Genomic DNA, 21,554 nt, shown 5'->3' on the forward strand with positions numbered 1-21,554 from the left:
AAATCAAGGTGAAGGCTGGCAGAAAGGCAGCCTGGCTCCTCTTCACACTGCACAGCTTTTGATGGTGACATCACATTTCCATACCTGCACACCTGATTGCAATGGGCTTCATCTGAAACTGATCCACCTCTCAAATCTTACATGTCGACATTACAGTCTGACCACAACCTCCTAAGTTTGCGGTTTTCTCACCCCTTCACTCCATGATCCCTGTTCATCAACATTCCGAAAACCTCCAGGCCTTGATCCATCAGCCCCTCCCAGCCAGACTCCCATTCCTACCGAACCAGGACTCTAAAGACGGCCACTGAATCCCCCTCTCACTGTGGGAGCCATGGAGATCCAAAGCCCCCACACTCACAGACCTGGGGCAATCCCATGGTCTGGCAAAATCACATAGCCAGACAAAACTGCGGTCGCCCTACACGTGGTTATTCAGTCTCAGCTGGACTCTCAATGCCACTCTCCAGTTGCTTTCTTATCCCTGGCTTAGTCTGAAATTGGATAAGGGTTGTTCCTAAGCCTTTCCATTCTCCTCAAGCCACCGTTCCAACCCTGTGGCCTCTTACTCTCCTATCTCATAGAGAAGAAAATAAGGGAGATCTATCAGGCTTGGCTGAAACTACTCTGGCAAAGGTCATGAATGAATCATTCTTTTTCTCAGCTTTTCTTATGGCTAGCTGCCTCCCACCAGTCAGACTCCAGCTCAAATGCTACCTTCACGAACAGCCCTTAACAGACCTGCTGGGGAAAGCCATCCTCCTACTTACTCTCTCCATAGCCCTGTTTCATTTCCTCCTTGGACATTTCACAAAGGCAGAGACCTGGCCTGTCTTCTTCACTGTACTACCCCCAGCACCTAGAGCACAGGGGGCACTTCAGAAATATTCCTTAAACTAATTCTGTGGGAAAAGTACCTCTGATTGACTGAAGTTTGAATTATTCATGACCTTCAGTAGCACACTCCTTGTGTAAAATTCAACAACCCTTTTCCAATTTCAAACCACGACCATCAACTTTTCTCCCTACTTCCCTTCATCGTCAGTTGAAGTCCCATACATGCCACCTCCTTCAAATCACTGCCACCTGTCTACCATTCCCGCAAATCTATTTTGTCATTTTTAGTATCTGGCTTACATTTTTCCTCTCTACATCATCCCTTATGATTTTCAATAACTTCTTCTACATGGTCAATGACATAGTCCGTGACTTTAACATTCATGTCAGCAGCTAACCACAGGACGACCCCAGCCAGCCTCAATCTTACCCTAATTGTTTCCTCTTAAAAACCTCAGCATTCATCTTTCCTAGTTCCCCACATCCAGTGAAGCTGTTCATGCTGTCCACAGAAATTTCTAAGCTTACAGCCCGTCCACTTTACTCTCTTGGGTATGCACTTGATTTTCTACCGTTTTGCTGTCTGCATCCTATTAATGCAACTCTCTTTACCTTATTAAACCTTCTGGTCTTCCTGTTACACGCTCTCTCCCACCTTATTATGCTCCAGAACGCCACTACAAAAGTCTTCAAATGCCATTTTATTATATGTAATTGCAGGCTGTATTATTTAAACTTAATGTGTTAAGATTCAAAGAAAAGCAAGACTTGGGTAAGCAAGCAACAAATCTTGCTTAAATAGAAACAGAAATGTTAAACAGAGAGTTTGGGCATTCCACATTGTCATTTGATTATGACAAGATGTATAATTTACATTAATTCCTAGCTACCACTTCACATGATTATTTGGAAGAAATACTTACATAGATAAGTCCTGAATAGTAGCGATCCTTCAGATTATGTAAAACGGAAGCTTCATTCAAGCATGTCAATTCTGCCATATCCTCCACCTTGGAAAACTTAGGTGGGTTCATCTTCTGAATATCATCTTTGTTGACCATTGCTTTCTTTCCATTCTCTGCCAACTCCACCATAACTTCATCTCCCCGTTCTTCTTTGATACTAGCTGCCTCAAAACCATGGCGTTCTGATGGAATCCACACTAGCTTTTTAGCTGTCCAATCAGCTTGAGTGGCAGGGTTGTAAATGACAGCCCTGTCCACAAAGAGATACCTCTCTGGATCTTCGAGCCCAGTTCTCTGCGCCATTATAAGTGGAAGGATCCAAGAGCAATCGCCTCTAAGAGAAGAGGAGGAGCGCAAAATTAGATGTTTAAGAAACACAAAAGAATGTACACGTTTTTCTTTCCTACGAAACTTAAAACCTTAGATTAAGCATTAACTCTGTGTTAAGGGGCTGGGGTATACCTCTTCACAGCCATACTAACCAAGTTTCCAAGGTTAATTTCAGGGGTGACCACAAATTACGGCTCTGGTTGTCTGATGAACCAGTTTGCCCTCAGTTACTGAGGGCTGAAAAAAAAAAAAAAAAAAAAAAACAGAAGAAAAGGCAAAGTTGCAGGTTGACCTTTTTTTTTTCTCTCTTTATCTCCTCTTTCACCCTCACCACAAATTAAACAGGGAGTTAAAAAGGGAAAAAAAAGAAAACAAAGATGGGTAATAAAAGGTTCATGAAGTGGTACCGGCATTAATATGACCACAAGGAAATAGCTACAAAAACACATGATTGTCAGAGGAGTAAAGAATCTAAAGAATCTAAAACATGCCTCCCATTCTAGCCTCAGATAACAGACTTAGAAAGTTCTTCTCATGAATAACCCAAATCAGTCTCCCTATAGCTTTTCTATGGCCCCATGAGGTCTTAATGTGATCAACAGAGGCTACAAAACACAAGCATAACTTGGCTTCACACAGCAGCCTTTCGAATATGTCATGGTAGCTGTTCACGCCTCCATTCCCACCCTGCAGCTCCTCCACCCCTCATTCACCAAGACTCCTTCCCCTGCCGGATCTCTTGCCTAAACAGACTCCAACATGCTTGTCTTCCCTCTAAAGTGTGTGGCCCAGGAGCAAACATCATAGCCCGGATACGGTCTGACCAGTGCAGAAGAAAAAGGAACTATCAACTCTCTTGGCCACATCGAGGAAAGTACTGGTTCTGTGACATTTACAATTAATGTATCTCAAGACCTAGTCGGTTTATTTAACACCCATTTACTATTGGCTCACAAAGAGCTAGCAGAGAGAGCTCCATCACTTTGTGGCTAAGTTACGTCCCCTCCTCTACTTCTGCATTAGCTTTTTGAACCAAATGACAGGATTTTACATCCATCATCATCATCCTGCTGATGTGACTCATCATGATTGCCTGACAGGATCTTCTTGGGATTTGATACCAACTTAAACATTTTTGCTGCTACTTCGAACTCCAAGTTATTATAAATTTCATAGGCATAGTTTCCATGACTTCACTCAAACCAACAGAAGCAGCCAACTGAGTGCCTACTCTTGCTCTATCCAGTCCCCACTTCTCCCCTCCCTTCACTCCACTCTCCTAGCCAAAAATGCTAGGGGTTCTCTGTAGGCAAAAGGAAATCATAAAGTAGTCTAAGGTTGTTCAGAGGTTCCTGAGTCCATCAGCTAATCTCAAGTTCAACGAAATCCCTGAAATGGTATAAAAATATTATGCACTTAGTGTGTGCGTATATGTGCCATAACTTTCTCTAGATTCTAAAGGGCTCTATTTGTATCCTGAAAGACTAATCACTGATAGTGGTTACACATTCTAGCCCTTTAACCCCTAATAATAATTTACTAGAACCAGCTGGGTGCAGTGGCTTATACCTGCAATCCCAGCACTTTGGGAGGCCAAGATGGGTGGATCACCTGAGATCAGGAGTTCGAGACCAGCCTGGCCAACATGGTGAAACCCCATCTCCACTAAAAATACCAAAAAATTAGCCAGGCATGGTGGTGGGTGCCTGTAATCCCAGTCACTCAGGAGGCTGAGGCAGGAGAATTGCTTGAACCTGGGAGGCGGAGGTTGCAGTGAGCCGAGATCATCCCACTGTACTCCAGACTGGGTGACAGAGCGAGACTCCATCTCGAAAACAAACAAAAATAAATTTAAAAAAATAATTTACTAGAACCAAATAGCTAAGATTCTTCAGAAAGTATTTGTTGCAATGTAATGCATTACAAATACTCACCCTCTATAGTAGCGGCTGTCAAATTCTGGCATGCATTTGCGGCACCTAGAGGGTTTATTAAAATACAGATCGCTGGGCTGTATCCCAGAGTACCTGATTCAGTAGGTAGAGGGTAGAACCTGAGAACTTTTTTTTTTTTTTTTTTTTGAGACGGAGTTTCACCCTGTTACCCAGGCTGGAGTGCAGTGGGTGCCATCTCAGCTCATTGCAACCTCTGCCTCCAGGGTTCAAGTGATTCTCCTGCCTCAGCCTCTCAAGTGGCTGGGATTACAGGCACCTGCCACCATGACCGGCTAATTATTGTATTTTTAGTAGACACGGCGTTTCACCATGTTGGCCAGGCTGGTCTTGAACTCCTTACCTGAGGTGATCCATCCGCCTGGGCCTCCCAAAGTGCTGGAATTACAAGTGTGAGCCACCGCGCCCAGCCTGAGCCTTAGAATTTGTATTTCTAACAAGTTCCCAGATGCTGCTGCCATTGCTGGTCCCAGGACACATTTGACAACCACTGCTCCAAAGTTCTGTGGTTGCTATTGTGCGCCACTGCTACCAGCAGATACGTTAGAGTAGAAAAAGAGGTTGAAAACCAATTCTAGACTAATTCATAACAATTTATATAACACGTTGATGTCTTAAAGGTTATAGACTTGGATAAAACAAAAATCGTAAAATAGGATGAAACGAAAAAAATCACAAAACGTGATTAATGTTATTAAAACTTCTATACAAATAAAATTGCTACTACATTTTATACCTAAACTTGCAGTAGTCTTCTAAGGCATCCTCTTGGGAGAGGGCAATACAGAAAACATTCATGGGTACACGTACATTCTGCATAATAGTTTTAAAAGCCCATTACCTCTAGGGACTGGTCTAATAACATTAACAACAAGTCTTCTCTTTCCAACTTAAACATTGCACACTGGTAAGAAGAAAGGAGCCCAGGCGGGGTGGCTCACGCCTGTAATCCCAGCACTTTGGGAGGGCAAGGCAGGTAGATCGCTTGAGTCCAGGTGTTCAAGACCAGCCTGGGCAACATGGCAAAACCCCATCTCTACAAAAAATACAAAAAATTAGCCGGGCTTGGTGGCACAAGCCTGTAGTCCCAGTTCTTCGGCAGGGTCAGGCAGGAAGATCTCTTGAGCCCAGGAGGCAGAAGTTGTAGTGAGCCGAGATCACACCACTGCACTCCAGCTTGGGCAACAGAATGAGACTCTGTCTCAAAATAATAATAATAAGTAAAATAAAAAATTTTAGAAAAGAAGAAAGGAGGCATGGCTTCAAGGTGGGAAACATCATAGGTAAATTTGAAGAGAAATAATAGGATACACACTCCATCTTTCAGAAGGATAGAATCTATTAAAAGAAAATATACAACAAAATATAATATACATAGCAAAATACAATAAGTTTCTCTTACTATTCTTATCAGGTGTAAACTGCATATCCTACAGAGGACTTAGGAAACTGTCTTGCTGTCAGTAGACATGCACACACTTCTTAAGTTTTACATTGGACACGTAATTAGATGCTTAAATTCAGCAGGTGACTATAAATTAGCATAATTTAACAAATAACTTCTAGAACAGGTCTAGAAACAGTAGATTATATATCTTAAAATTATTTTATCAAATTGAGACATCTTAAATTTATCAGCAATTTTTCTAGATGGGGAAATACTTGTAATTTAGTATTTTTTAAAAACCTGATAGAACACAAAAGTGTAATTACACAGCATGCTCCCAATTTTGTGGGGAAGACTACATACACGCGTGTATTTTTTTTTTTTTTAACAGAATAAGTATTCACTGGGTCTTTACTGGCTAGTAGGATTACCAATTACTTTCACTTTTTCTGACACTTCTACAACTAAACACTATGAGGATAGTTGTCTGTTCCATGCTGTATCTTGAGCATTTTGTCTAGTCCCTGGTATATAACAGGGGCTCTGTATTTATTGATCAATACTTACTTGAATGGTCCTAACCCTTAAAGTGAAATTCAACTTCTCCACAACCAAAAAGCTATTATTCCTTCAACTTCTGACCCAAATGCCATCCTTTCAGAAGTTCTTTTCAGGTCAATGTGGCAATTTAATCCTTTTCCTTCTCCTAACATTTTGTACCGTTCTCCTGACTTTCTTCTTAACCTACCCTGTGCTGCACCGGAGGGCTTTGCAGGTGGAAAGTGCTCATATTATTGTTTGACTGACAGAGTTCATGAGACCACTGAAGATATTTTGTTCGGTTTAATTCTTCACTTGTGATTGTCAAATACATTTAGTTAACTCCATTGTACATTTGGTATCCAATCTGGATAATACTGGTGTTTAATAGTGTACCACTCACCGGTGCTTTGCTTTGCAGAGGACAACACTATGGACAACACTATGATTTTTAAAACAGCAGATACCATTGTCATATATCACTAATTACAGCCCGACTATTCTAAGCAGTTTACATATATCAACTCTTAATCCTCACAACAGCCCTATGAGGGAGGCACTATTAATATCTCCATTTTACAGATGAAGAATCTGAGGTATAGAGAAAGCCAATAACCAGCCCAAGGGCACACAGCTAACAAGCAGCAGAGCTGGGATTAAACTCAGAGTTCAGCTCCAGACTACACGCTACAATGATGGAAGGTGGCATGGAGGAAATTTTGAAGGGTGTGTAGTATACAATGCTACATACTACCTTTCTACTAAATAAAAACCCAATCAATTATGGCTTAAAAAGTATAGGACTGGCCAACAAATCATCTGGCAAAGGTTTTATATTTTATAGAAAAAGATACCCATAACTTAGGGGAAATAAGGATAAACAGGAGTCTTTTTGTTAGCAGACATAAAGATGGTCTGAGGGTTATCGGTGTCATATGAAATTGCTGCCTAATTATAATTAAATCATTTATCTGTGTATGAATTAGCCCCCTACAGAGCCGAAGTTCCCATCCCTTTCAGTGGTTTGACACACACACCCCTGGGACTCCACCCCCAGGTCATTTTTCACTTCCAATGAAATGCCACCCAGCAAAGTTATCAACCCCCTCGCAGCACTTACTATAAGTGTGGACAGAGGCAAACAATTCAATTTTATGAACGGCCTGCATATAGAAAGGCAAACAAGAAGGATGGATAAATTATCCATGACAGAGCATCCATCTATAACAGATGAGCTAAAACAGAACTGTCCCAATTTGTGTATTGCTACCATTGAGGTCATTTACGTGACAGGGCGGGACAAGTCTGCTAATTTATCAAAATCCTTAACCCAGTGATCACAAACACAAACCAAACGCAAAAGGCCACTATTGCTACTTATGGCCTGCCCCATCTCCCAATTAGTATCTCTATACTGTGTTAAACATTTCCAAAACTAGGATCCAACACCAGGGACTTTAATTCCTCATATGCGATAACAAAGTACATAAACCGCTGAAGCATAGTCTTCCACCCTACAACGTGCCCTTCAAGATTTCCTCCATCTCACCTTCCATCCCAGCTGCCTTCGTTGTAATGATTTCCCTACGGAGCCCAAATGAAAAGCCAGGCTCTCAGGGGTCACATCCTTCTGCTGCCAAAGCTCGTGCTATATCGCACAATTACACCATATGCTTTCTCCAGATAAGGACGCGGAAGAACTGAATTTAAGATGCAGAAGTAAGGAGATGCATAAAATGGCCACTTTTCCAGAACCCGAGACAGACAGGGCATACTTAAACATCCAAAGCAAGGGACTCAAAGAATAATTAATAAAGCCAGATTGATGGAGATAAAACAATAAATAGATTATAAAGTTTTCCAGAGTGAGATACTATCAAGAATAATTAAACCTGACTCAAAGAATCCTCAGTTTCAACGTTAAAAAACAAAATCTCAGCAAAGCCAAAGTATTATGTTTGGTATTACATTATTCAGCGAAAACAGCCGTCTTTGTTTCATCTGCAGTCTGCATCTACCCCGCCTGCTTTCCCCTACCCCACCCCAGCCCACCCCACCCCCTTCCATCCACCGCAGTGATCTTGAAGGGAGCTGCAGAGGCCCTAAAGAAACAGAGATAACGGCAGTAGGCAGAGGCCACGTTATCCAAACCTCCCCAGCCCAGGTCTGACCCGCCGAGTCGCCAACCTCCTTTCTAAGGCCCTAGTTCCAAACAGGCCTGGCTGGGGGCCTCCCGCTTCCCAGGGCCGCATCCGCCCACCACAGGCCCACAAAGCCCCCGCAAATGGCAGGACTCCGCGGCTTCAACTTCCCTCCGACCCAATTCCAGTCCGATTTTATGGGATCCGGGTGTGACCCCCAACTGCAGAAGGCAATGAAGAGACTGCGGGGAGCCATTCCCAGCTCGCTTACACAATAAAGGGATCCCGAGGCGAGTGCTGACCCTCCCCCCCCGGCCGTCCTGCTGCAGCGCGCCCCGCCACATTTCCCGCCTCGCCCCCCCCCAAACCGCCTGGGCCTCGCCGGGCGTCCACCCCCGGCCTAGGCGCTCCATGGAGGGCGCTGCAGGACGCCCCCCTCCCGCGCTCCTTCTCCGGCGCCGGTGGAGTCCGACCCTCCCAATGCCCGCGGCCGGCTCCGGAGCCCCTCACCCGCCGCGCGCTCCCCCGGCCGCGCAGAGTCTCTGCCCTCCTGTCCCTCCACCCACGGGTCGGGCGCGCGCCGCCCGCCTTCCAAGCCTTTGGTGAACCCCTCCAGCGCTCCGGGGGACCCGGTCCGGCCAGGCCTAACCCCCCCCCAGCAACCCAGGCAGGGGCCCTTCCTGTCCAGCGCCCCCGCCACCCGACCTCCGGGACTGCGCTTTCCAGCCCCGCTAGAATCCCCTCCCCTCCTGGGAGGCAGACACTGGCTCGCGGGGCACGCCGAAACCTCGGCTGGGACACTGGCCCCTCGACCAAGCGTCCCCAGGGATCCCACACACCGAAAACCTGGTCCTCACGTCCCCAGCCCCAGATCTCCATCCCCAGCCCCCCAGGGGTCGCCCTCTTGCACACCTAGGCCCTGATCCCCGCAGGGGTTTCACAAGGACCTCATTCCCTGCCCGTCTGGGAGTCCATCCATCTCCACCCACTGGGGTCCCACTGCCCCCAGCCCAGGACCCTGTTCAAACTAACCTAAGGTCCCCGCAGCACGAACCCTCCAGCTCAGAAGCCCCTCTGTCTTCCCCAGCTCCCGCCTCGGTCCCCCGTTCCTGCCCTCCAGTGCTGCCCGGGCCCCTCAGCCCAGGATCCATTCCTCTCTCCACAAACTGTCCCCCTGCTCTGGGCCGTGCACTCGGACCCAGGCAGCCGCACCTCTCACCTTCAGCCGAAGATGGTGGCGCGGGCGCACGTCCCCAGCCGCGACCACAGATCCAGCGCCTCAGTCCCAAACCCACCGCTGCCTCCGCCGGGCTCCTTTAGCACTGCTGCTCTGGGCTGCCCCACCCACTCCCACCCTCATTGGGCCAGCTCCACGCCCATCACCGCCGCCCCCAGACCCACTGGTTGGTTTGCGCGCCCATCTCCAAGGGAAGACGTTAGCAACCCGAACGAAGCTACCTTCCCGAGTCCGGCTCCCTCCACCCACCTGGAATGATGCTCATTGGCTCCCGCTCCCAGCCCAGACCACCGAAGCCCCAATTTCATAGGCTGCCTCTTACGCCCGTCATAGGCTCCGGGAGGTGCGGCTGGAGGAGTGGCACGCGATTGGCTGGCTCGTGCGTAGATGGACAGCTGAGGCTGGCTGGGCGCCCGGCGATCCCGCGAGGTGGCGGGTGCGGACCCCGCTGTGGCCCGCGCGCTGCGCTGACACCGGCTGTGGGGCCGCGGGGCAGGTGGGCCGCGGCAGGAGGCTGCCGCTCTGACTGCAGACTCCTCGTCCTAGCGTCTGGCAGCCGCCCCTGCCGCAGCACATTCGAGCGCCCGGTCGCCCCCTCTGCTTGCGGCAGCCGGCCTCTACCGCAGCGGGACAGGGTTCCACCGCGGAGTCGCGGTCCCTCAGCGCTGCCTGCAGGGGCGGGGCGGAGCGCGGTCCAGAGGCCTGACGTCACCCCCGGGGCTGCGCGGGGCGGGGGCCGCGGCGCTGCGACTCACCTGCAGTGGGGGAGGGAACTCAGGGGAGGGCGCCGCACCGCCCATGCGCACAGGCTTTGCCTGGGCACCGGCTGCGCTCCACGCTGCGGCCACTGTCCCGACCCCGGCCCCAGGCGGACTCTGCCGGGATGGGCTGAGGGCCGGGCCCAGGACACGATCCTCCAAGGTCGCAGTTTTGGTGTTAGCGGGGCGAGAGGCTCTCCTGCCCAACCTCCAGGCAAGGCTGAGATTCCAGAAGAATGAGAAGAGAACCGACCTTGGAGAGAAAACTTGGAAGAAACTTTATTCACCTCATTCATTCACTCGTTCATTCGCGCTTTCATTCATTCATCAGAGCTCCCTACGTGATAGGGGCTGTGAGAGGTTCTTAGGAATATAAGGCTGGATTCCTGCAGCACTGTCATGTCCCCTAGGGCCTGTGGAAACGTTGGAGACTGAAACACAGTGGCCCCAAAATAAGGAAAGGAAACTGGAAAAATCAAAGTAAATAAAACTTAATGAAATGTCTGGAGAATCTAGGCACCTGCAACGTAACTCTTGCATAATTATATATAAATATAATAAAGTCTAAATCACATGAACAAAATGAATTATTCATACAAAAGCTGAAAGTCAAGATCATAAAAATTTACAGCAAGATGCAGTTATTAATCAGTTATTAATGTAGGCTATGGGTGCATTTTCATACGTGTGATAATGATGTGTTTGCCTAAGCCTAGGAAACGTCTAGTCTGGCAAAAAGTGAATTAAGCAAAAAACAAGGCAGGAAGTGCTGAGGAAGGGTTGGTGGAATTCAGAAGAGGCTCGAAGGCAGCTGAGTGCAGAGTCCTTCCTGGGGAAGTCCGACCCAGGCTCTATTTTGTCCTTTGTCCTGCTGCATCTGGTCCCCCACCCCCACCTGCCTGCTGGGGTACTACCCGGTGTCCAGGTGTCTTGTGACTTGGCTCCATGCAGAGGTCTGTCCTTCTAAGGCAGTCTGCACGTGTTAGTGCAAGTTAACTTTCCAAAATATATGAATGATATTCCACTAATGGATTTTGAAATGTGTTTGGAGAAGACCAAAGACTCCCTCTCTAAGGCCTGAGTCTCCACTTTGTCAGCCACCAAAGTCATTTCTCTGCAATGTTCTATGCTTAGTGCATCCACTCGTGAATAACCCTGTAAGCCACGGAGTCCGTGGTTTCTCATAATTTAAAAACTTTTGCGCATATATAATATATATATTTTTATATATTATATATATTATTATATTATATATATTACATATTATATATATATTTTTTGAGACGGAGTCTCGCTCTGTTGCCAGGCTGGAGTGAAGTGGCACGTTCTCGGCTCACTGCAACCTTCAATTCCCGGGTTCAAGTGATTCTCCTACCTCAGCTTCCCTAGTAGCTGGGACTACAGACGCGCACCACCACGCCCAGCTAATTTTTAAATTTTTAGTAGAGACAGAGTTTCACCTTGTTGTTCAGGATGTTGGCCTCAATCTCTTGACCTCGTGATCCGCCCACCTCGGTCCCTGAAAGTGCTGGGATTACAGGCGTGAGCCACCCCTCCCAGCCAACTTTCATATAATTTTAACACAAACTCTGTCTGGACCATCAGAAGAGGAGGGCAGGAAGTTCACCAGAATGAAACACCATGAAGACATTAATCTTGATGAGAAATTAATAATAAAGAGAATATCCCCAAATGTGTCTCTCCCCCTGGTGGCTCTTTGGCACTTGGGCCCTGCATTTCCAACTGCGTGGATGAGAGGGGGACTGCAAAAGCGGTAGGTACCAAATCTATTTTCTTCTCTCTCCCTTCCCCACCGCTCAAACTTTGTCTTCCCAACTTCTCTTTGTGAATGAAACCGCTCTTGAAATCTCTTTGATTCCTTCCTTTCTTTTTCTCCCAACACCTAGCGCCACTATATATCTATCATCCATCCCAGGCAGCCTCCTCTGACTCCAGTTCCACCCATGCAGCTTCATCCCAGAATTTGGTGCCATCTTGATGAAGAAAGCACAGGATTTAGAAGCAGATAGACCTGGCTTTGAATCCAACTTTGCCTTTCACAAATCGCTTAACCTCATCTCTAAAAAGGGGATATAAATATATACCTAAAAGACTCATTCATGAAGATGTAACAATGATTTCCTGTAAACAAAATGTGGCATTATAAATAGTTTGAAAATTGTCCCTTTTTCTAGTGTACATGTTTATTACAGAAGACTGAGGAATTTTTCTCCTCTCTCTATAGTAATTTTTGCTGTCGGTCTAGGTTGATTTTATCTCCAAAAGAAAAAGTTCACAGACCATTGTTTCGCAGGCTGTAGGTCAGAAGTCCACATTTGTTCCCTCAGGGCAGTTCCAGCCCCTGAACTTGTTTTGTTCCATCTGTACAGGACTGATATACAGCATTAAAAAAAAAAAAAATTGAATGAATTCCAACCTTTAAAAACCTATCCCACATCATTAGCCATTAGGGAAATTCAAATCAAAACTACATTGAAGGGCCAGCTCTCTCGTGCCTGTAATCCCAGCATTTTGGGAGGCTGAGGTGGGTGGATCACTTGAGGTCAGGAGTTCAAGACCAGCCGGACCAACGTGGTGAAACCTCATCTCTACTGAAAATACAAAAAACAGCCGGGTGTCGTGCTGGGCACCTGCAACTCCAGCTACTCGGGAGACTGAGGCAGGAGAATCACTTGAACCCAGGAGGTGGAGGTTGCAGTAAACCAAGATTGTGCCACTGCACTCCAGCCTGGGTGACAGAGGGAGACCCTGTCTCAAAAACAAACAAACAACAACAAAAAAAACACAATGAGATCCCACTTCACATATACTAGAATAACTATAATAGAGAAGATGGACGATAACAAATGTAGGTAAGCATGTAGAGAAACAGGAACCTTAGGCCACTGCTGGCAGGAATGGAAAATGGTTAAGCCACTTTGTAAAATAGTTTGGCGGTTTCTTAAAAAGTTAAATGTATTCTGTGTTTTTGACCACAATTTTTTAAAAAAGGTAAACATAGGGCGGGGTGCAGTGGTTTACGCCTGTAATCCAAGCACTTTGGGGGGTCGAGGCGGGTGGATCACCTGAGGTCAGGAGTTTGAGACCAGGCTGGACAACATGGTGAAACCTGGTCTAAAAAAATAAAAATGCTGTAGAGACAGAAAATAGAATATTTGCCTGTAGTGAGGCCTGGGGCTGGGGAGGAGGGTCAGCACGGTGAATGTACAGGAGAGATCTGATTGAGTTGATGAACTGATTTATGGTGATGGTTGGAGAACTTGGTAAAGTTATTTAAAAAATTATTATACACTGCGAATGATATGAATATGCAAAATATACCTTAATAAGGTAATTTCTGAAAAATAAAGAAAAAAAGAGCTATCACATGAACATCCAGATTTCCAGCTTCCCTTGAAAAATTGGACGGTATGGAAATTCAAGCAACAATTTGTCGATGCCTTGGCTGCTGCTCATTTTTAGACAAAGTATGTGCTTCCCAGGGTGCTTCAGTCACTGCCGCTCTCTGCTGTCTGTTTTGTTGTTGTTGTTGTTTTGTTTTTTGTTTGTTTGTTTTTTGAGATGGAGTCTTGCTCTGTCGCCCAGGCTGGAGTGCAGTGACGCTTTCTTGGCTCACTGCAACCTCCACCTCGTGGGTTCAAGCGATTCTCATGCCTCAGCCTCCCAAGTAGCTGGGGTTACAGGCGTGTGCCAACACACCTGGCTAATTTTTGTATTTTTAGTGGAGACAGGGTTTCACCATGTTGGCCAGGCTGGTCTTGAACTCCTGACCTCAGGTGATCCACCTGCCTCGGCCTCCCAAAGTTCTAGGATTATAGGCGCGAGCCACCGTGCCCAACCCCTGTTATCTCTTAAAGCTGACCTACTATGCTCATTAACATTATTTGCTCCATCCTTCTAGCTATTTGTTTGAGTTTTCAGTCTCTGCCATGCCTGTTGGAGGGCTTCCTGTGAGATCATCCCAGAGAAATAAGAAGGGTGGTGTTTTTGAGTTGAAGAATTTTTCCTTTGTGGTAAAGCCGTGGGAGGTTTGGGGTGTCTAGAAGTGTAGACAGGGATACCCTTTGAATACGATTCCTGGAAGCAGTAGAACCTCAGGGCATGAACTACCGTGATGGTCATCTCACAGCCCACCCAGGGCAGTCACACCAGGCCAATGAGAAAGAGCAGTGCTCAACTGTGATATCTTGAACAGGAGTGATGGTAAAAACAGAGGCTTCAATGAGTTGAGAAAAAATGAAACTTCCAGAATTTTCTTGAGGTACTTAAGCTCTGGAGTGGTGAAAAAACTCAGGAGAAGAGCTTCCTGAAAATTACTAATGTAACATTTCTCATCAACATGTAGGATTTCGCTAAGTCAGATTTAATTTGGTTTAGAAAAATGAAGGCATGCATTATTCTGAAGTGAAGTAACTCAGGAATGGAAAACCAAATACTGCATGTTCTCACTTATAAGTGGGAGCTAAGCTATGAGGATGCATAGACACACAGAGTGATGTAGTGGACTTCCGGGATGGTGGGGGCAGGATGGGAGGAGGGAGGGAGAAAAGACTACATATTGAGTATAGTGTACACTGCTCAGGTGACAGGTGCACTAAAATCTCAGAATTCACCACTAAGGAACTCATTTATGTAAGCAAAAACCACCTGTACCTCAAAACCCATTGAAAAAAAAAAAAATAATAAGCCAGGCACAGTGGCTCACACCTGTAATCCCAGCACTTTAGGAGGCTGAGGCAGGTGGCTCACCTGAGGTCAGGAGTTCTAGACCAGCCTGGCCAACATGGTGAAAGCCTGTCTCTACTAAAAATACAAAAAAATTAGCCGAGTGTGGTGGTGCGTGCCTGTAATCCCAGATACTCATTGGGCTGAGACAGAAGAATCGCTTGAACCCAGAGAGGGAGCTTGCAGTGAGCCATGATTGTGCCACTATACTCCAGCCTGGGTGACAGAGCAAGACTCCGTCTCAAAAATAAAGAAATAAAGAAATAAATAAATAAATAAATAAATAAATAAATAAAAATAATGAAAAGGAAAATGAAGGCACGATAATCCTATCCCCCTAGCATCTTAGTCAAGCCATACCTGTGACAAATAGTTATTGAGTATCTTTTGTATCTATGGGCTGGGCCAGGTACTAAGGAAATACTTATAATAACATAGACATGGTCCTTCCCTCAAAGAGCATAAAGTCTAGCAGGAAAAGTAAACAAATAGGCAGATAACTGTAGTGGAGCAAAGGTTCTAAATCTGGAGTGCCCAGAAACCCGGAGGGTTTTAGGAGTTCTATAAAATCTCTGAAATTGCGTGCAAAATTTATCATGTGTTCTTTTTTCTGGAGAGAAGATCTAACTTTTAGCAGGTTCTCATAGATGCCTCTCATCCAAAAAGGTTGGGAGAATACAATATAGTATGGCATCCAAAAAGGTTGCAAGAATACAATATGGTATTGCCAGTGCTACATTATGGAAAACACCGCAAGATCCAAGGTCAAGTTAAGAGGGCCGCTTAACTCTGAATGATGGGGGTTCCAGAAAGTCTTCTTAGAGAAAGCAATATTAAAAATATTATCTGGGCCAGGCGCACTGGCTCATGCCTGTAACCCCGGCACTCTGGGAGGCCGAGGCGGGCGGATCACAAGATCAAGAGATCGAGACCATTCTGGCCAATATGGTGAAACCCGTCTCTACTAAAACTACAAAAATTAGCTGGGTGCAGTGGCGCGTGCCTGTGGTCCCAGCTACTTGGGAGGCTGAGGCAGGAGAATCGCTTGAACTTGGGAGGTGGAGGTTGCAGTGAGCCGAGATCGCGCCACTATACTCTAGCCTAGTGACAAAGTGAGACTCCATCTCAAAAAAAAAAAAAAAAAAAAAAAATATATATATATATATATATATATATATATATAATCTGAAGAATAAAATGTTAACCAGACAAAGAGAGGAAGAAAATTCTGTCAGAGAGACCAACACAGAGAGAAAAGAACGCAGAGCTTTCCAAGCCCAGGAAGAAGTTGAGAGTAGCTAGAACAAAGAGAAGAAGCATGGAGGTACAGCAAGATATGGAACAGAGAGGGTAGACAGGCTGGCTGTATATGTAAACCATGATGTGGAACTAGATTTTATCCAGAACTCAATGGAGGATCTGTGGGAGAGTTCCACCTCGGGGAGTAACATGACCAGGTTTGTGTTTTAGAAGGCTCATTCTGGCCTTAAGGCGGATGAATGGATTGAAGTGAGTCAGGGGAGGCCAGTTAACAGTTTGCAGCAGCAGATAGCCCAGCTCAGAGAGGATGGTGACTTTGACTAAGGGGGGGCCAGTGGGTGGAAAGACACGGTACGATTGCGGTAATTGCCTTTGTCAGGATTAAGTGAGATATTTAAAGTGCCAAGCCAATGCGTGAAGATATTAAAATGCCTACCATAGTGCATAAGGATATTTATAGTGCCTGGCACAATGCTTGACACATTGTAAGTTGATTCCCTTCCTCTTTCTTCTCATGGCCTCCTGTACTAAAAACAATCCCTCCCCCATATCCTGTACACACTTTCATTAAAACACCTATTAAAAATCCTTACCCTTTTTTCCCTCTATCCCTGTATCCTCATTGAAAACCAGCACTGTCCAAGAGAAATAGAATATGAGCCACCAATGCAAGCTACATATATAATTTAAAATTTTCCAGTGGAGACATTTAAAAAGTAAAAAGACACCATTCACATTAATTTTAATCATATATAACCAAACACATATAGAATATTACATTTCAACATGTAATTAATGAAAACCATGATTATTAGGGTAGTTCACTTTCTTTTTTTCATAGTAAGTATTCAAAATATGATGTATGTTTTAGGTTTACAGCACATGTCAATTCATACTAACCACATTGTAAGTGCTCAACTGCTACATGTAGCTGGTGGCTACCATATAGGACAACAGAGTGCTAGACTGTAAACTCCTGGCAGGAAGGGCCAGCTTGTATCCCCAGGAACTAGCTTAGTGCTTGACACATAGTAGATGCTCAATAAATGTTTGTTGGATAAAAAGATGACAGGATGGATGGATGAATGTATGGATAGGTGGATGGGAGAAAGGATAGATGGATGGATGGATGGATGGATGGATGGATGGATGGATGGATGAAGGATAGAAGAATGGATGGATAGACAGATGGATGGCAGGACTGATGGCAGTATGGATGAATGAAGGACAGAAGAATGAATGGATGGATGGATAGAAAGAAGGATGGATGGACAGCAGGATTGGTGGCAGTATGGATGGATGAAGGAAAGAAGAATGAATGGATGAATGGATGGATGGATAGAAGGATGGATGGACGGCAGGTTTGATGGCAGTATAGATGGATGAAAGGAAAGAAGAATGGATGGATGATGGATGGATGGAAAGAAGAAGAGATGGACGGTAGGTTGACAGGATGGGTGGATGGGTGGACGGATGGATGAGGAGATCCCTTTCAGCTTTGGGGAAGAGATAGTGTTGAAGCTGAGTCTGAAAGATGAGCAGGATGACAACAGTCAAGGATGATGGGCTGCAAAAGGCAAGCATGGAAGGAACCAAAGCATGGCAAAGGCAAGGAAAAGTGATATCATGAAATGGCGGGAAGTAATAGAGTTTGGTTAAAGTATGTAATACCTGCTGGACAAGAGAAGATGGGAAGTGATCCTGGAGATTCCTAAATCTGACACTAAACCCTATGTACACCAGGGAACTCCCAAGCTTTAGCGTTGTTTGCTTCAGTCAATATTTGAGGGACAGATGAAAAGAGAAATGAGAGGAAGAAGTAACATGAAAGAGGAAATACTAACAAAAAGAAAGAAAAATGTTAGCAAAGGGGTAAGAATTACTGGCTTTAGTGTTAGCAAATAACAAATAATAGTAAAGCTTATCAGATGACCCTTGTCATTATCCTTTCCATCCTGATGGAAAGAGGAACAGGTTACAGGAGGCGAATAGCCTGGGAAACCTGAAGTCTGGTCAGTAGATCAGTGGTTAGAAAATAATACAGTGTTATTGGTCTCAGAGTTTCTGCTGCTCCCTGATGGATCAGACCTGGAGGGGATGTGATGCATTTGTTGATATAGAGGGTCCAAGCTTGGCATCAAGCCTGACTGTTGTCACATGACACAATATTGCTGCCATCTCATTTTTAAGGAGCCAGGACTGGTTTGCTTCCTTTCTGGTCAGTCCTACACATCGAGCATTAGAGGAAATCAAGATATTGTCCTGGATTTGTTGAAAATAGATATTATTCTGCAGGCAAAAAAGTATGTGGACATCTCATTGAAAGTTGTTTTCAAAATCCAAATCAGTTGTATTCTTGAAAGATATTTTTGTCAAAAGCTTTAAAACATCCTTTGTGATACTGGGAACGTTCCTTAACCTCTCTGAGCTTTCATTTACTTGTCTGAAAAGCAGGGATAACAATACTTACTTCAGGTTGGGCATGGTGGCTCACACCTGTTATCCCAGGACTTTGGGAGGCCAAAGTGGGAGGATCACTTGAGCCCAGCCTGAGCAAAATAGGAACACCTCATCTCCACAAAAAAAAAATAAAAATTAGCTGAGTTTGGTGTTGCATGCCTATAGCGCCAGCTATTTGGGGGGCTGAGGTGGGAGGATCACTGGAACCCACGAGGTTGAGGCTGCAGTGAGCTGTGATCAAGCCACTGCACTCCAGCCTGGGCAACAAAGCAACACCCTGTGTCCAAAACAAAAACAACAACACACACACAAGAAAAAATACCTACTTTATAAGGTCGCTGTAGGGTTAAATATAATAAACGAATACTTGTAAAGGTTTCAGCACAGTGGCATTTGTAAATATCTTATCACAAACTAGCAAACTAAGATAAATATCTTATCACAAACTAGCAGTCAATAGTGTCACTCTTTATTATTGCTATTATACTCATCATCATTATCATTGCCATTTGGAAAGGACTTGTACATAGCCTTTCAAAGGAATTGTGTAGTGCTCTTTTGTTATTTTCTATAGATACATGTTAATGAGCGTTGTTCCTTGCTTGGAGTTTTAAATGATACAGAGGCAATACATAACTGCAGAAGAAATAATCAAAGTTCTTATAAAAAGCAAAGAAAAAATGTAATATAGAAAGACAGTGCTAATTAGAAGTTGTACAGCGAAATAGACCATACCAACAGCCCTTACATAGAAAGATCCACTCTGATAGACATGCAGATACCTGTACACACTTAGCAGCATTTACTCTGCATATCTAAGCAAGAGAAATTGAAAGAGATAAGGGATAATCATGATATTCATAATGTACCGTGTATCAGGCAGGTGGTAATCCTCTGTTGCAGGTAGGATGGATGGCACAGGGGGTGGCATGGTATGATTTGGCTGTGTCCTCACTCAATTCTCACCTTGAATTGTAGTAATCCCCATGCACCAAGGGCAGGGCCAGGTGGAGATAACTGAATCATGAGGGCAGTTTCCCCCATACTGTTCTTGTGGTAGTGAATAAGTCTCATGAGATCTGATGGTTTTATACATGGGAATTCCCCTGCACAACCTCTCTTGCTTGCCACCATGTAAGATGTGACTTTGCTCCTCTTTTGCCTTCTGTCATAATTGTGAGGCCTCCCCAGCCATGTGGAACTGTGAGTCCATCAAACCTCTTTCCTTTATAAAGTACCCAGTCTCAGGTATGTCTTTATTAGCAGCATGAGAGCAGTCTAATACGGGGTAAACATCTGGACTCAGCAATCAATTAAATTGGCTCTACCACTTACAACTGTGTCCTTAGACAAGCAATATGACATCTCAAGACCTCAGTTTCCTCATCTGTAAAATGGCAATGATGATAGCACAGACTGAATGAGATTGTTTTAAGGATTAAATAAGACAATGCATACAAAGACTTGGCCTACCCTTCGGCTCTTAGGAAGCTATTCTTTTATTCCCTTTCTTTCCTTCCTTCCTTCCTTCCTTCCTTCCTTCCTTCCTTCCTTCCTTCCTTCCTTCCTTCCTTCCCTCTCTCTCTCTCTCTCTCCTTCCTTCCTTCCTTCCTTCCTTCCTTCCTTCCTTCCTTCCTTCCTTCCTTCCTTCCTTCCTTCCTTCCTTCCTTCCTTCTTGAACAGAGTCTCTGTCACCCAGGCTGGAGTACAACGGTGTAATCTCGGCTCATTGCAGCCTTGATCTCCTGGGCTCAGGTGATCTTTCCACCTCAGCTTCCTGGATAGCTGGGACTAAAGGCATGCACCACTACACCTGGCTATTTTTTTTTTTTTTTTGTAGAAATAAGGTTGTGCCATGTTGCCCAGGCTGGTCTTGAGTTCCTGGGCTCAAGCCATCCACACACCTCAGCCTCCCAAAGTGATAGGATTACAGACATGAGCTATCACACCTGGCCATATCTAGCTATTCTTAAGTGCTCAAACTTAAATCTTATTAAGCCTGTGAATCTACTAATTTACAGAAAATACAGAGGACAGAAGAACATGTTAAATCATACCAGACAAACGCAATCTGCGAAATCCAGGATGTAGAAAGCATCACAGGACAAACAGCCTGGCTTCTTCAACCAATAAATTGCAAGTAAACAACAACAAAGAGATGGGCCAATGCCATAGATTAAAAGATACTTAAAAGGTATATCAACCAATTGCAATATGTGAAGCTTTTTTGGGAGCCTGATTCAAACAAATGAACTGTTTATGAAACAATGGAAAACAAGTAATTTATGAAACAATCAGAAATTTGAATGCAGACTGGATATTAGATGATATTAATAAAGTATTGTTAATTTTTAAATGTATGGTGATGCTATCACAGTTATATAAAAATAAAGAATCCTTTTAGAGATGTGCACTATAAAATTACAGATGAAATAATATGGTGTCTGGGATTTGCTTTGAAATAGTGTGGGAGAGGGTATAGAAAGAAGTTTGTTCATGAATTGTTGAAGTTGAGTAAAAAGTACACCCCTCTCTCTTTATTTTTGGATATATTGGAAATTTTCCATAAAAGAAACCTTAAAAATTACTTTGGTTGATATGATTTTTACAGGGAGTGCCGAATCCTAGTGGGGAACAATGAGATCCCAGGGAAAATAAGAAATTCTTCAGCTTGAATGTTACCATCCTCCATAATCTAGTGTCAACCTACTTTCTCAATTGATGTCTCCTCCTTCAACAGATGTTTCTCTCAGTTATCACCTCCAGTTGGTCTTGTCATCTTCTTTGCTTCTTTCTGGCCATCTTCCCCTCTTCATTTGTACTGTTTCCTGTTGGAAGGCCTTTTCTCCACAAATTCACCAGGCCTGGTCCTCCCACCCATCAAGACTGAACCCCAGCTGGGCATGGTGGCTCACGTCTGTAATCCCAGCACTTTGAGAGG

The 21,554-nt window shown here is 44.7% G+C and overlaps 1 protein-coding gene across 2 annotated transcripts in view; it reads right to left on the reverse strand.

The window, feature by feature from the left end:
- The window catches only part of MYH10 (myosin heavy chain 10), a 153,355-nt gene extending 143,872 nt beyond the window's left edge, over positions 1–9,483 (reverse strand). Inside the window, exons 1-2 of one of the 2 annotated variants that reach the window (XM_030923661.1) lie at positions 9,372–9,464; positions 1,761–2,134 (exon numbers count right to left, since the gene is read on the reverse strand). In XM_030923661.1, the coding sequence (XP_030779521.1) occupies positions 1,761–2,105 (345 nt within the window). In that variant the 5' untranslated portion in view covers positions 2,106–2,134; positions 9,372–9,464. Of the gene's footprint in view, positions 1–1,760; positions 2,137–9,371 lie in introns of both variants that reach the window. The other variant, XM_010362445.2, reaches the window with a different exon arrangement.
- Between the last annotated feature and the right edge of the window lie 12,071 nt (positions 9,484–21,554).

The sequence above is a fragment of the Rhinopithecus roxellana genome, chromosome 19 (assembly GCF_007565055.1).
Source record: "Rhinopithecus roxellana isolate Shanxi Qingling chromosome 19, ASM756505v1, whole genome shotgun sequence".
Taxonomy (NCBI): Eukaryota; Metazoa; Chordata; class Mammalia; order Primates; family Cercopithecidae; genus Rhinopithecus; species Rhinopithecus roxellana.